This window comes from Ornithorhynchus anatinus, chromosome 1, assembly GCF_004115215.2.
Source record: "Ornithorhynchus anatinus isolate Pmale09 chromosome 1, mOrnAna1.pri.v4, whole genome shotgun sequence".
NCBI classification, from domain to species: domain Eukaryota; kingdom Metazoa; phylum Chordata; class Mammalia; order Monotremata; family Ornithorhynchidae; genus Ornithorhynchus; species Ornithorhynchus anatinus.
Genome location: NC_041728.1, coordinates 33358410 through 33373228, shown reverse-complemented (window position 1 = coordinate 33373228; position 14819 = coordinate 33358410). Strand labels below are relative to the sequence as shown.

The 14819-nt window shown below is 50.7% G+C and overlaps 1 protein-coding gene across 2 annotated transcripts; it reads right to left on the bottom strand.

Annotated features, from left to right (window-relative positions):
- Positions 1-3226: 3226 nt before the first annotated feature.
- SRSF5 (serine and arginine rich splicing factor 5) lies at positions 3227-6721 on the bottom strand. 2 transcript variants are annotated; one of them, XM_001517718.6, is made up of 8 exons: positions 6588-6721; positions 5840-5987; positions 5599-5669; positions 5378-5476; positions 5212-5281; positions 3853-3926; positions 3622-3732; positions 3227-3512 (listed from the first exon to the last, which is right to left on the bottom strand). In XM_001517718.6, the coding sequence occupies exons 2-8, from the start codon at positions 5963-5965 to the stop codon at positions 3260-3262; spliced, it is 804 nt and encodes a 267-aa protein (XP_001517768.3). In that variant the 5' UTR covers positions 5966-5987; positions 6588-6721; the 3' UTR covers positions 3227-3259. The 2 variants fall into 2 exon arrangements, with proteins under 2 accessions (XP_001517768.3, XP_028930035.1); XM_029074202.2 differs by having other exon boundaries at positions 3227-3515; positions 6588-6718.
- Positions 6722-14819: the final 8098 nt, after the last annotated feature.

Sequence of the window (14819 nt, the reverse complement as noted above, 5' to 3'; positions counted from 1 at the left end):
GTGGCCAAAAAATTGCTCACTTTGGTGGTTTCACAACATGGTATTTATCCACAACATTCCTCCCATGCCCACGGCCCTCCAATCTGCCTCTCCAACCAAAACGTTGAGTTGGAAAGCCCAGCTCTATCGTTGGGGAACCCAAAGCCTGGGTCTGCAATTTGTCCACGTGAACTCAGGACTACAGGTAGCCTTGGAGGCAGGACTGGAGTAGATATTCCAGAGATGTGTAGGCCACTAGTTGGGGCTGAGGGGGATTTAGAAGTCCCGCTGTTACTTTCAAAGTTAAAGTAGCTCTGGGGCAGGGAACAGAACCTGTACTTCAAAAAAGGCCAGAGGCACTCCACCCACCCAAATCACGGTTTCCCTGACTTGGGTTACACTGAAGATGAGGACTTTGAGGCACAAAAGTTTAACTCATTAACCAGATTTGAACAGATTCCAATTTTTCTCCTGGCTCTTCTGTTGAAACTGCTAAGACCAAGCAGTGACTTGATTGGGAAATAGTGTGGGAAGAGGCCAGGCCTGGGTTCTGATTCCAGCTCCACCACTTGCCCGCTGTCGTCTTGGGCAAGTCACTTCACTTCTCTATGCATCGATTTCCTCATCTGTAAAATGGGGATTTAACACCAGTTTCCCACTTTAGACCATAAGCCCCAAGTAACTCAGGAAGAGGGTCCAACCTGATCTTACTAACCCAGTACTGAGCCGTAGGCCAGATACAAGATAATTGGGTTGGATGCAGTCCACGTTCCATGTGGGACACACGGTTTCAATCCCCATTTTTCAGATGAGATTATAATTGGACTTGTTAAGTGCTATGTACCAAGCACTGTTCTAAGCACCGAGGTAGATACAAGATAATCAGGTCAGACAGTCCCTGTCCCACATGGGACTCAAAATCTTAATCCCCATTTTGCAGATGAGGTAACTGAAGCCCAGAAGTGAAATGACTTGCCCAAGGTCACACCGCAGACAAGTGGCAGAAACAGGATTAGAACCCAGGTCCTTCTGACTCCCAGGCCTGGGCTCTACACATTAGGCCACTCTGCTTCTCAGCTTGATCACTTCAGTGTCTGAGCTGGTGGTGATTGCTCAAGAGAACCGAGAGAATCGGGTATCAGCAAAAAAGCCCTTGGTAAAACCAGTCACAGCACAAAGGATTAAAAGTATTTTAAGACCAGTTGGTGGCACTGCTTGACTTTAACAAACGTACGCGCCACGTTTCAAAAAGAATATCTCCAAGCTCAACAAAAAAGCCTTCTGTCACCATCTCAGAAGCACAGGACCCACATGGGACCCGTGGATATGTGTGTACCTTCCCCCGCTCAAGTTTCCTTAAACACTGACTGATGAGAAATCACCACTCTACACGGTTAGCTACGGGCAGTTTTCCCCCTAAACTGGGATTTCTGCTTGGAAGAGGGACAAATATCACAAGACCCAGAGAACACTACAAAAATAGAGGTGACATGGACTGGCGTGCTTAAACTTTAAAAACAAAAATGGGCGGGGGGCGGGGGCGCGGGGATAGATGCAATCATAGAAAAGCAACCCTCTCTCTTCCCCACCTCACCCCAAAATTCCTAAATTTTGACAAGCATTATCAAAATCAAGCACAGGCTATTCAAGAAGATAAACCGCGGCACTCTTTGGCCAGCATGTTAACCTAAATGGGCTCATTCTCAAATTTGCTGATAGACAAGGTGCAATTTCTTCTTAGCTTTTCCACCAGTCAGATCTAGTTTACACGCGACAAGGCAAGCCAAATTCTCGATTGGCTACAGTAGCAACCCATGTTCACTTACAGCAACGAAGCACTCGAGAACAAACTGACCACCTCATCCACATGCCAAGGAACTGCGGTAGTTTGTCGGCAAAGCCAATTCCTTGCAACACATGACCACGGAACCAACTTGAGCCTGCCAGGTCAGACTCGTCTTTTAACGAACCTGGTCCATTCATTCGAACGGCACCTCCTAATTCAGTTTCTTGCCCATTCTTTTGATTTCTTCTCACAGCACAGATTAAGAATCACAAAGATCCATCACACCGTTTTCTTTAAACCTCTACCCGTCCCTTGAACTAGGGGATTAAGACTATCGGTCTCCGCAGCGGGTTAGGGAACTCACTTCCCAGAGCACACCCCGGGGGGCCACTAGTTAGGCATTCCGTCAGGATTAGGAGTCACAAAAGTCGGCAGGACGCGTCCCCTCGGAATTAGTCATTCAACCCGGTGGGCTCTGAGAGGGTCAGGTCCCATTTTGGCTCTCGACATGGCCTGCGGGTGGGCTAAACCCTCCCTTCTAAAAAGGCCATCTTTCTCTGCACGCAACCTCGCTTTCGGACAACGGGCCCTCCCGCACCGACCCTTCCCCTACTGAAGGAAAACTCACCCAACTGTCACAAGGTACGGGCCCCCCTCGCACCAAGGATGACTCCGTTGCCCAGCGGCAGCTTCGTGGCTTGGGGCAGAGCGAAGCTCTCTGCTGTTCCAGGAGCCCTAGGCCTCCTCGAGGGTTTGGACGTGGGTGAGTGATGAAAGCTAGGGGTGGGGGGTCGGGCTGAATGGGTAAGCTATCGCTTCTATAGGTGTATTCGAATAAACCGGAGGCAAGTCTTAAAAAGCTTTTTTTATTATCAATGAGCAGCAACTTTAATATGCTGTCCTTTCAGCTGTGAAAAGGGTGTGTGGGGAGGAGGAGGGGAGGGGTGAGCCCTGGCTCATCCCAGTGCCCCCACCCCGCCCCCGTCTCCGCCAAAAGACCCCCGAAATAAAGCTTTATGTACAGCAGATGTAGAGCTCTTTTCAAAAAAAGTCCAGCGTCGTTAGTTTGAGTCATTAAACTAATTTTCTGAATTGCCACACAGTTGAATACACTCTGGGAACTAAAACGTTCAAATGGTCGAGTACAAAAAAAAAAAATTAAGATTGCTTTAGTTATAAAGAGCTCTGTCAATATACACAGACTACACACTTCAGACATTCACAAAAATGTGAGCAGGAGAAGGCTTATCAAAAGACATTTAATACAATTAGTTTTCCACAACCCCTCGATGGTCCACATCTACAAAGATTTCCATCCCCGCCCCCCTCCCCGGCCCCCCACTCCCCCCCCCCCATCCCCTTCCCACAGAAAAGCACATACTTACCAGGAGTCTTAGCAAGTATGGTTTGTGTTGTGTGTGTGTGTGTGTGTGTTTTGTGTTTTCTTTTTTTTAAAAAAAAAAAAACTGCCCCCAGGGCTTAGTTCTTTCTAGTTCAGTTGCCACTGTCAACGGATCTGGACCTCGACCGAGACCTCTGCCGGCCCACAGACGCCGGGGACTTGGATCTACTTGAAGAGCCACGTTTCTGGCTCTTTTCAGGCATGGGAGACCTACTAACGGATCGGGACTTGCTCCGGCTCCGGCTCCGGCTCCGGGACCTGCTGTACGACTTGCGGCTACTCGACCGGGAACGGCTACGAGACCTGGAGGAGCTCCGGGTCCGGGAACGGGATCGGCTTCTCGACCTACTGATGACAAGAAGAGATCCCTGTGTGAATCCCAGGGAAGAGAGAAAGAGCGGGATGGACGACACGCCCTGGCTGGGCCCAAGTTCCCTGAAGAGAGGAGAGGTACCTGTGCCTTTTGCTGCCTTCGATTAGTTTGATTTTCCTCCCATTTATTTCTTTTCCAGAAAGCTTTTCAATAGCATTCTTTAAATCACTGTAAGAGGCAAACTCAACTACCCTGGGGGAGAAAAAGGGAGGGGGCCAAAAAAAAAAAAAGAAAAAGAAAAAAGCGCCCATCGTTAGTCTCCATAAGCGGATGGGTGGGCCGGTGGAGGGATGTTGCAAAGGGATCACTTACCCTTCATTTAATTTCGGTCTGTGTGCATCAGCAAAGGTTACTTCCCCAGCTTGTCTCATGAAATCTTTGAGATCCTAACACAAGACCAATGGTGTCAAGCGGACGCCAAGGAAGGCGACACACAAAAACAACAACAGAGCATCAAAACAAGACTACTGAAAGAGAGAAGATGTTAGATAAAGTACAAACATGGCATTCACCACACTTGTATTCTATCAGAATTCAAAATTAACAGGGCACGAAATAAGTGAAAGTAGCATGTTTGCTTTAAGCAAAATGCCAAGGGGTGGGGGGGAAAGAATTAGATTTTTAACACTAAAGAAGTATTAGTCTATTCTGAGTTCAGAACAAAAAGAAAAAAAACAAAACAAAACAAAACAGACAGACAGACAAAACGGTTAACAGTACAGTCGTAAAGACTGAAGTAGAATAAATTTTATATTTAAAAACAGAACATTTACAAGACACCAGTTATTTTGTGCCCCATATGTCATTAAAAATGTAAGTTACTTTACCTTTATTAATATTTCCCTAGGCTAGTCAAGCAGCAAACTGCATTAATCGCTCCGAGAGACCGTCATGATTTATGCCCGACTGGCTCTTCGCCACCCACTCGAAGGACACTACCCAATCGGTGGAAGCCTTTAATCACACGGCCCCCCCTATCAGCGGACTATTGACGATGCCGAGAGTTTCTACTTGAGAAGTTACCAGGGACCACTTTTACTGCGATCGGGACTCCAACGACCACCTAACTTCGAATCTTTCTTTCAACTCTTTTCGATCAGGACCTCTCATTCGGAAGCGTTACAGGAAGACAGCTCTCAACTTAAGGATCGGATCTCGTTATCAGCGTTCGGGGAACCGCCGCGACCCGGCACTCTAAGGAAGTGCCTCGATTACGTCTAGACCGGCAAACACAGATCTAGAGGTGGCCCACGGGTCACTGTAGGAGCTGACTGGCAAAGTCAACCAGGCCCGACCAGGAGTGACCAAGACAGAACGATTGGGATAACCCACAGGCACTCCTCGTCATAAGGCCAACGACACAGATAGGCTGGCAAATAAAGGGTTTAACATTTGGTTAAAACGGATTTAAAACAAGATAAAATAAATCCTCAAAACATTTACATCCCATCATTGATAGCATTAAGTTTGAACCTCCCCCTCCCCCACAATTACGTTAAATTTACATTCAAACGTTTAAAATTAATATTACAGCAAACAATACTTGAATTTAAAAACAAAACTACTTTAGAAAATGCCATTTTTTAAAAAAAATAAAAGTATACAACATTCAACCGCCCAACCATTTTAAAAACAAACCGCCACATCCAATTAAGCTGATTGGAGACAAACCTGCCAGCTGACTCTTGAGGATAAATTCTCAACTATGAGACGATTTTCCGTTCTTACCGGTGGAGCGTTTCTGGAAGGGGAGGGGAGGGGAGGGGAGGGGGGGTCAGGGCCGAAGCCCCCGCCGGCTCCAGGGCCGCCGCCCCCGGACCCTCCGCCTCCTACCCACCTCCTGTCATTGCGGGGCCGGCGGCTGCTAAAACGGTCAGAGTACCGCCCTCGGCCTCGCCCTCCTCTGGAGCGGGCTCTGGCGTGCTCGATCGTCACTCTGGAAGAGAGGAAAGAAAAAAATCATCATTCCACCGGCTCCCGGGGCCCGGGCGGCCGCCCGCTGAGGTTGGAAAAGGGAATTCCCGAGGGGCCTTTGGCGGGGTGGCCTCCCCCCGTTACCTTTCACTACACAGTTCTTTTCCATCGAGTTCGTAAACCGCGTCGTCCGCGTCCCGTGGATCCTCGAATTCCTGGAAGACAGAGATTTGAAAGCTCGGCCTTTTTCACACCCAGACGCCCGTCGTCCCCGGGGCCCGTCCCGAAGCGGGGTGGTTCCCCGCCCCCGGCAGCGGGACCCTCCCCGAGGAGGGCCGGGAAAGGAAGGGGAGGGGGATGGACGGCTCTCGTTTGGGATACCGACCACAAACCCGAAACCTCTTTTTAGATCGATATCTCGGATGCGTCCGTAGCCCTTGAAGAAACGCTCTACGTCCTTCTCCCTGGCCGCTGGATTGAGCCTCCCGATGAACACCCGACAGCCGCTCATCGTGCGCCGCTCCCCCCGAGGCCTGTCGGGGGACGAGGGCGCATGGGGTCGGGGCCCGGCGGGGTGGGGTGGGGTGGGGTGCGGTGCGATGGGGGCCCGGGGAGCCCCGCCGCTCGCTCCCTCCCTCCCTCCCTCCCTCCCCGGCCCGGCCCGGCCCGGCCCAGCCGCAACGCCCACCGCCGCCCGCTCCCCACGCAGCCGCACTCCGCCTCCCTCCGCTCGGGCCGGAGCCCCGCCCCCCGGCGGCGGCGGCGCCCCGCACTGCCGCAGTTCGGAAAGGCCGAGAACGGCGGGCGGGGCCGGCCCCGCCCCTCCGCCCCACTCGGCTCCAATCGGCCCCGCTCGGCTCCAATCGGCGGCCGCCGTGTCCCCAGCCGGGGGCGGGGCGCGCGCCCCCCAGGCCGCCGCCGCCGCTCCCGCGCGTGCGCGGCCCGTCGTCGCCAAATGGCGGCCGAGGGGCGCGCCGCCCAGCGCCATCTCTCTCCCCCCCCCCGCCCCGCCGGGCCGCCGCCCCTTCGGCCGGCCGCGAAGCCTCGCTCCCCGCGGGCCCGCGCCGCGGCCGCCCCCCTCCAGCCTCCCGGCCGGCCCGTCCCCCGAACCCGGAAGGCGGCGGCCCGCCTACCTGGCCGTCCGCGGCTGCGGGCCTAGTGGCGGAGGCTGCGCCGGGCGGGCGGTCGGTGCGCGCGCGGCCGCTCCCGTCCCCCCGCAGCGCCGTCCGCAGCCAGGCTCGCTCTCTCGGCGACTGACGCACCCGCTCCGGCGGTCCACAAAATGGAGGGCGCCGCCCCTGCGTCACTTCCGGCGCCCGCTGGGCGCGCCGCCGCGAGCCGGGCCGCGAGCCGGGCCGCGAGCCGGGCCGCGAGCCGGGCCGCGAGCCGGGCCGCGAGCCGGGCCGCGAGCCGGGCCGCGAGCCGGGCCGCGAGCCGGGCCGCGAGCCGGGCCGCGAGCCGGGCCGCGAGCCGGGCCGCGAGCCGGGCCGCCTCCACCGACCGGCCGCCGGTCCTCGGGCTCTGCTCAGCAGCGGCCCAGGGGACCCCCCCCCCCCACCGGTCTCACGGCTGCCCCTTCGTTCGTTCGTTCATTCAGTCCTATCTATTGAACGCTTACTATGTGCAGAACCCGTACTAAGCGCTGGGAATGGACAGTTCGGCAACAGAGACAGACAGTAATGTTAATAATGTTGGCATTTGTTAAGCGCCTACAATGGGCAGAGCACTGTTCTAAGCGCTGGGGGAGATACAGGGTCATCAGGTGGTCCCACGGGAGGCTCGCAGATAATCCCCATTTTAATAATGTTGGTATTTGTTAAGGCTTACTATGGGCAGAGCACTGTCCTAAGCGCTTGGAATGGACAATTCGGCAACAGAGACAATAATAATTATGTTAATAACGTTGGCGTTAAGCGCTTACTATGTGCAGAGCACTGTTCTAAGCGCTGAGGGAGATACAGGGTCATCAGGTGGTCCCACGGGTGGCTCGCAGTTAATCCCCATTTTAATAATAATGTTGGTATTAAGCTCCTACTATGTGCAGAGCACTGTACTAAGTGCTTGGAATGGACAATTCGGCAACAGAGAGACACAATAATAATGTTAATAACGTTGGTATTTAAGCGCTTACTATGTGCAGAGCACTGTTCTAAGCGCTGGGGGAGATACAGGGTCATCAGGTTGTCCCACGTGAGGCTCACAGTTAATCCCCATTTTACTAATAATGTTGATATTTGTTAAGTGCTTACTGTGGGCACAGTTCTGTAGTAAGCGCTTGGAATGGACAATTCGGCAACAGAGATAATCCCTGCCCAGCAACAGGCTCACAGTGTAAAACGGGGAGACAGCAAAACAAAACAAGTAGTCAGGCGTCAATACCATCAAAATAGAATCCTAGATATAGACACATCATGAATAAAATGAATGAAGTAATAAATAATATATACAAATAGACACAAGTGCTGTGGGGAGGGAAAGGGAGTCGAGCAGAGGGAGGTTGTAGGAGGAATGGGGGTGGGAGGAGGGCCAGAGGGAAAGGGAGGGCTCAGTCTGGGAAGGCCCCCTTCAAGCTAGCCTACTCATTATGTCTTATTCTCCTCTCTCCCCACTCTGGTGCCCTGCTCAGCCCCTTTTTCCTGCCTGGAATTCCCTTCCCTTCCACTTCAGATCTTCCAGGTCACAGCTTTCCTCATCCGCAAAACCCTTCTGAAATCACATCTCCAGAAGGCCTTTCCTGATTAATATGTCTTCCCCTCAGGTATTACCCTCTCTTCCCTCACCCCAGCCAGTAATAATTGTGGTATTGCTTAAGCACTTACTCTGTGCAAAGCACTACTCTCTACTCTCAGTAGACACCAGATAATCAGGTCGGGCACCGTCCCTTTCTCACATGGGGCTCCCAGTCCAAGTAGGAGAGAGAGCAGACATTCAATCCCCATTTTACAGAAGAGAGGACTGAGGCACGGGGAAGTAACTTGCCCAGCTTCACACAGCTGGTGAGTGGCAGAGTTGGGTTTAGAATTCAGGTCCTCTGATTTCTGGGGCTATGCTCTTTCCACTTGGCCACGCTGCTTCTCAATCATGTATTTGAATAAATAATACTAATATATTGGCCCCAGATCAGCTCACATATTCCTTAATTGAGTGGTAGAAATGAAGCATCCTCTCTGCCGAACACGGAAACAACCTATTCAGTTTCATTTATTCTACAGTATATTTGTGACATACAGTATATTTGTGACAATAATGGAATCAGGAAGTTTTCTGGGCAAATCAGTATCTGCTGAATATCATGGTGCTGAATTTTACTGAAAATGTAAATTCAACTCTGGTGACTTTAATTTTTCTCCTACTTTTCTGCAATAAAAACAATTTGGGCAATATTCAAGTTTTTTTTTGTTGTTGGGGGGGATTGTTCATTTATCTTTACTGCTTTTATCCTACCCCATTTTACAGGACCAGGTTTTCCTTTTCTATACCAACTACAGGGTCTGTGCTTTCCATCGGAATTCTGTCAGTCAGTCGTCATCTAGTCGAATGGCCTTTCCCAGTCGGGTTGAAATGCCAAGCCTCCTGGGAGAAGCCTGTCCCACTCCTCCAGGACAAGGAGGTGGAAGTTTGCCTACGGGAAAGAGCTCAGGCCTGGGAATCAGAGAATCTGTGTTCTACTCTTGCCCCTGCCACTTATCTGCTGGGTGACCTTGGGCAAGTCACTTGACTTCTTGGTGCCTCAATTACCCCATCTGTAAAAGAGGGATTCAACACCTGTTCTCCCTTCCCCTTAAAGTGGGAGCTCTGCTTGGGTCAGGAGCTGTGTCCAGCCTGATTATCTTGTATCTACTCCAGCGCTCAGTACAGTGCTTGGCACATAGCGCCAACAAATTCCATATTTCTTAGTATTTTCAAGGTTATTTCTGCCCTGCGGACTCCTGCTCCCTGCTATCAGAGCTCCAGGGTCCTCAGGGTAGCTCTGGGAAAAATGGCACTTCCCTTCTCCCTTTTTGCCCCCCACTGCCAGGAGAGACCTGCCCTAAATGGGTCACACTCTGGGATTCGCATGTCTGGTTCCACCTGGGCCTACCTCTGTGGGATTGGAGAGGAGCCCAGGGATTAGTCCTTCTAGCACTAAGGAACTGCTGCCTTTCTTGAAAAGCAGTGTGGCCTCATGGATAGAGCATGGGACTGGGAATCAGAAGGCCTGGGTTCTAATCCCAGCTCCCCCACTTATCTGTTGTGTGACTTTGGGCACGTCACTTCACTTCTCTGGGCCTCAGTTCCTCATCTGTAAAATGGGGATTCAATCCTACTACCTCCTATCCAGACTATAAGCCTCCTGTGGGATGGGAACTGTGTCCGACCTGATTGTTTTGTACCTACCCCAGTGCTTAGTTCAGTGCTTGGCACGCAGTCAGCACTTAACAAATACCATAATTATTATTGTTATTATATTATTATTATCGTTTCTTTTTATCTGAGTCATCCCCCAGCATTACCACCGGGTTACTTTTCCGAAAATGGAGTTGGATTGCGAATGGCTCAATCATGGGGTATGTTTTCCCCTACACTTAGATGTCATAAATTGGAAGGCATTACAGAATCCCTGTAAAAGTCATATGAAACTCCTTTTCATGCCACAATTTGTAACGGTAAATGTCAGTAAATTACAGTTTATTCCATTTAGACTGTGATCCCCCGTCACTGGGCAGGGATTGTCTCTATCTGTTGCCGAATTGTACATTCCAAGCGCTTAGTACAGTTCTCTGCACATAGTAAGCGTTCAATAAATACTATTGAATGAAGTAGTCCAAATATCCCATCACAATCCATCAACGGCATTTATTGAGCACTTACAGTGTGCAGAGAACTGTACTGAGCATTTGGGAGAGTACAGTACAGCAGAGTTTGCAGACCCATTCCCTATCCACAGGGAGCTTATAGTCTAGAGGGAGAGACTGTAATGGAAATCAATAGATTATGGATAAGTCCGTAAGGTCAGATAGTATTCACAATACTGAATAAATGAGGAGTTGTAATGTGGTTGTGCGTCTGTGAAGGAGGTTGCCGAAGCAGAAGCTCGTTTTGCTGTGACTGTGGAACTTTAGGGGAGAAATTGTTTCCCCTTTTGGTTGAACAACAGCCGTCTATTCCTCTTTAGGCACCTTATAACTTGTGGGATCTGTTGAGCACTTATCGTGGGTCAAGCACCGTACAGTGTGCTGGGGGACTACTAGGTTATCAAGCAAAGACTCCTCACTATTGGCGTCAGAGCTGTCCATCACCTGGCCCGCTCTTACCTCACCTCCCTTCTCTCCTTCTCCAGCCCAGCCCGCACACTCCGCTCCTCTGGCGCTAACCTTCTCACTGGACCTCGTTCTCGCCTGTCCCGCCCGTCGACCCCTGGTCCGTGTCTTACCTTTGGCCTGGAACACCCTCCCTCCTCAAATCCACTTAATCACACTGCCCCCCTTCAAAACCCTACTGAAGATTCATCTCCTCCAAGAGGTCTTCCCAGACTAAGCCCCCCTCTTTCCTCAGCTCTCCCACTCCTCCGTGTCACCCCTTTGCTCTACCCCTTCTCCCCCAAAGAGCACTCGTGTATTTTACCATTGAGGAAACTGAGGCCCAGAGAAGCAAAGTGACTCCCCCAAGGTCACAGAGCAGGCAAGTGATAGAGCTGGGATGAGAACCCAGGTTCTCTGACTCATTCACTTCATTCAGTTTTATTTATTGAGCGCTTACTGTGTGCAGAGCACTGTAATAATAATAGTCATTAATAATTATGGCATTTAAGTGTTTACTATGTACCCAGCACTGTCCTAAGCGCTGCAGTAGATAGAGGGTAATCAGGTCCCATGTGAGACACTTTTAATCCCCATTTTACAGATGAGGTGCCCGAGGCACAAAGAAGTTAAGTGACTTGCCCAAGGTCACACAGCAGACAAGTGGCGGAGCCGAAATTAGAACCCATGTCCTCTGACTCCCAAGCCCGTGCTCTTTCCCCTAAGCCACGCCGCTTCTCGGTAGTGCTTCTCAGTGCTGTGCTAAGCACTATCAATTCGACAATAAACAGTGACCTTCCCCGCCCACGTGAGCTCACAGACAGACACATCCATCCAAATCAATAAAATGACAGACGTGTACCTAAATGCTTTGGAGCTGGGAGATGGGGAAGACCAAAGGAAGCAAGTCGGGGTGATGCAGAAGGGAGTGGGAGATGAGGAAAAGTAGGGCTTGGTCTGGGAAGCCCTCTTGGAGGAGATGGGCCTTCAATGAGGCTTTGAAGCTGGGGAGAGTGGTTGTCTGTTGGATTAGAGGTGGGAGGGCATTCCAGGCCAGAGGCAGGACATAGGCTAGGGATTGGGGGCAAGACAGGTGAGATGGAGGTACAGTGAGAAGGTTAGCATTAGAGGAAGGAAGTGTGTGGGCAGAGTTGTAGAAGAAAAGTACAGTGCTAAGCGCTTAGTACAGTACGCTGCACACAGTAAGCGCTCAATAAATACGATTGAAGAGAGGCGAGGCCCCACCATCAAAGTCCTGCTGAAGGCTCACCTCCTCCTAGAGGGCTTCCCAGACTAAGCCTCCCTTTTCCTCAGCTCCCTCTCCCTTCCCCATCGCCCTGACTCGCCCCCTGTGCTCTACCCCACCTCCCCACAGCACTTGTGTATATATGTACATATCTATAATTCTATTTACTTACATTAATGCCTGTCTACTTGTTTTGATGTGTGTAGATCTATAATTCTATTTATTTATATTGATGCTATTCATGCCCGCTTACATGTTTTGATATCTGTCTCCCCCCTTCTAGACTGTAAGTCCGTTGTGGGCAGGGATCACCTCTCTTTACTGCTGAATTATACTTTCCCAGCGCATAGTACAGTGCTCTGCACACAGTAAGCGGTCAGTAAATACTATCAAATCGACGAATGAATGAGTGACGGGGCTAAGTGTTGGACTTTAAAGCCAATGGTGAGGAGTTTCTGTTTGATACGGAGGTGGATGAGCAACCACTGGAGTTTTTTCAGGAGCAGGGCAATGTGTCCTGAGCGTTCTTGTAGAAAAATGACCCAGGCAGCAGAGTGAAGTACGGACTGCAGTTGAGAAAGACAGGAAGCCGGGAGATCAGCAAGGAGGCTGATCCAGTAATCTGATTGGGATAGGATGAGTGATTGTAATAATAAATGTTATTTGTTAAGTGCTTACTACGTGTCAAACACTGTTTTAAGCGCTCAGCGGGGGAGACAAGGTACATGTTGTTCCACGTGGGGCTCACAGTCTTAATCCCCATTTTACAGATGAGGTAACTGAGGCACAGAGAAGTTAAGTGACTTGCCCAAGGTCACGCAGCTGACAAGTGGCGGAGCTGCGATTAGAACCCATGACCTCTGACTCCCAAGCCCGTGCTCTTTTCCCTGAGCCACGTAAGGTGATAGCAGTATGGATGGAGAGGAAAGGGCAGAATTTAACAACATTGTGAAGGTGGGACCGACAGGATTTGGTGACAGACTGAATGTGTGGGTTGAATGAGAGAGAGGAGTCAGGGATAACGCCAAGACTGTAGGCTTGTGAGAGAGGAGGATGGTGGTGCCGTCTACATCGATGGGAAAGTCAGGGAGAGGATGGGGTTTGCGAGGGAAGTTACGGGACTCTGTTTTGGTTGTATTGAATTTGAGGTGATGGGAGGTTATCCAAGTAGAGATGTCTTGAAGCAGAAGCAGAGAAGCAGCGTGGCTCAGTGGAAAGAGCACGGGCTTTGGAGTCAGAGGTCATGGGTTCGAATCCTGGTTTGGCCACTTGTCGGCTGTGTGACTTTGGGCAAGTCACTTAACTTCTCGGTGCCTCAGTTGCCTCATCTGTAAAATGAGGATTAAAACTGTGAGCCCCACGTGGGACAACCTGATTCCCTTATGTCTACCCCAGCGCTTAGAACAGTGCTCAGCACATAGTAAGCGCTTAACAAATACCACCATTATTATTGAAGGCAGGAGGAGATGTGAGACTGGAGTGAGGGAGAGAAATCGGGGCTGGATATGGAGATTTGGGTGTCATCTGCATAGATATGGTAGTTGAAGCCATAGGAGCGAATGAGCTCTCCAAGAGAGTGGGTGTAGATGGAGAATAGAAGGGGACCTTCAAGTGAACCTTGAGGGATCCCCTCATCTAGGGGGTGGGAAGCAGAAAAGGAGCCTGTGAAGGAAACTAAGAATGAGCAGCCAGAGAGATAAGAGGAGAACCAGGAGAGGACAGTCAGCAAAGCCAAGGTTGGATAATATTTCCAGGACAAGGGGGTGGTCCACAGTGTCGAAGGCAGCCGAAAGGTCGAGGAGGATAAGCGTGGAGTAGAGGCTGTAGGATTTGGCCAGAAGGAAATTATTGGTGATGTTTGAGAGGGCAGTTTCTGTGGAGCGAAGGGGACAGAACCCAGACTGGAGGATGTCAAGGAGAGAATTGGAGGAGAGGAATTTGAGATGTCAAGGAGAGAATTGGAGGAGAGGAATTTGAGATAGTGTAGACAGCTCACTCAAGGATTTTGGAGAGGAATGGTGAGAGGCAAATGGGGCAATAACTGGAGGGAACCTTGGGGTCAAGGGAGGGGTTTTAAGATAGGGGAGACATGGGCATGTTTGAAAGCAGAGGCGAAGAAGACAGAGAGCAAACGGTTCAAGATGACTGCTGGGAGAGGACAAAAGTTTTGATGAGGTGTGAAGTAATGGGGTCCAATGCAATTTTGGAGCGGGTGGCTTTATGACAGGAGGCAGGAGATCTCCTCTAGATAAATTGCTGGTAAGGATGGGAGAGCTGAATAGGGGGCCGAAGGGTAGAGGGACTGAGGAGGGGCAGGGAAGATTTTATGGAGCTCGCACCTGATGGCATTAATTTTCTTAATAAAGTAGATGGCCAGTTCACTGGGGGCAAGGGATGGGGAGGGCGGGGGGCTAGAGGGCCTGAGGAGGGAGTTAAATGTCTGGACCAACTGACGTGGGCAATGGGCATGGGTGTCAATAAGGGTGGAGAAATATTTTTGCCAGGCAGAGGTGAGGGCAGAGGTAATGCATGCAAGGGTAAGCTAAAAGTGGACAAAATCCTAGGTCCATTTTTTTCCACCAAGCGACACTTCTCCTTTTTGTAGGCCATCTCCTATACACCTCTGTGGACCTTTGAATTCATTCAGTTGTATTTATTGAGCGCTTACTGTGTGCAGAGCACTGTACTAAGTGCTTGGGAGAATAAAACAATAAACAGACATATTCCCTGCCCACAACGAGTTTACAGTCTAGAGGATCCCTCTCTATCAGGGTCTTTTTCTTTGATCCTGTGCATAAATTCAGCCATTTTTCTGAAAATTGAAGTGAAACTTTCGATTC

What these genes read in the sequence shown, in the direction of transcription:
- SRSF5 (XM_029074202.2), bottom strand. Translation starts at nt 5,965, where the DNA reads ATGAGCGGCTGTCGGGTGTTCATCGGGAGGCTCAATCCAGCGGCCAGG. An exon ending in CGGCCCCGCAATGACAGGAG is followed by an intron (nt 5,282 to 5,377) that starts GTGGGTAGGAGG and finishes CTCCCCTTCCAG; the next exon opens with AAACGCTCCACCGGTAAGAA. An exon ending in AGACCGAAATTAAATGAAGG is followed by an intron (nt 3,733 to 3,852) that starts GTAAGTGATCCC and finishes TTTCTCCCCCAG; the next exon opens with GGTAGTTGAGTTTGCCTCTT.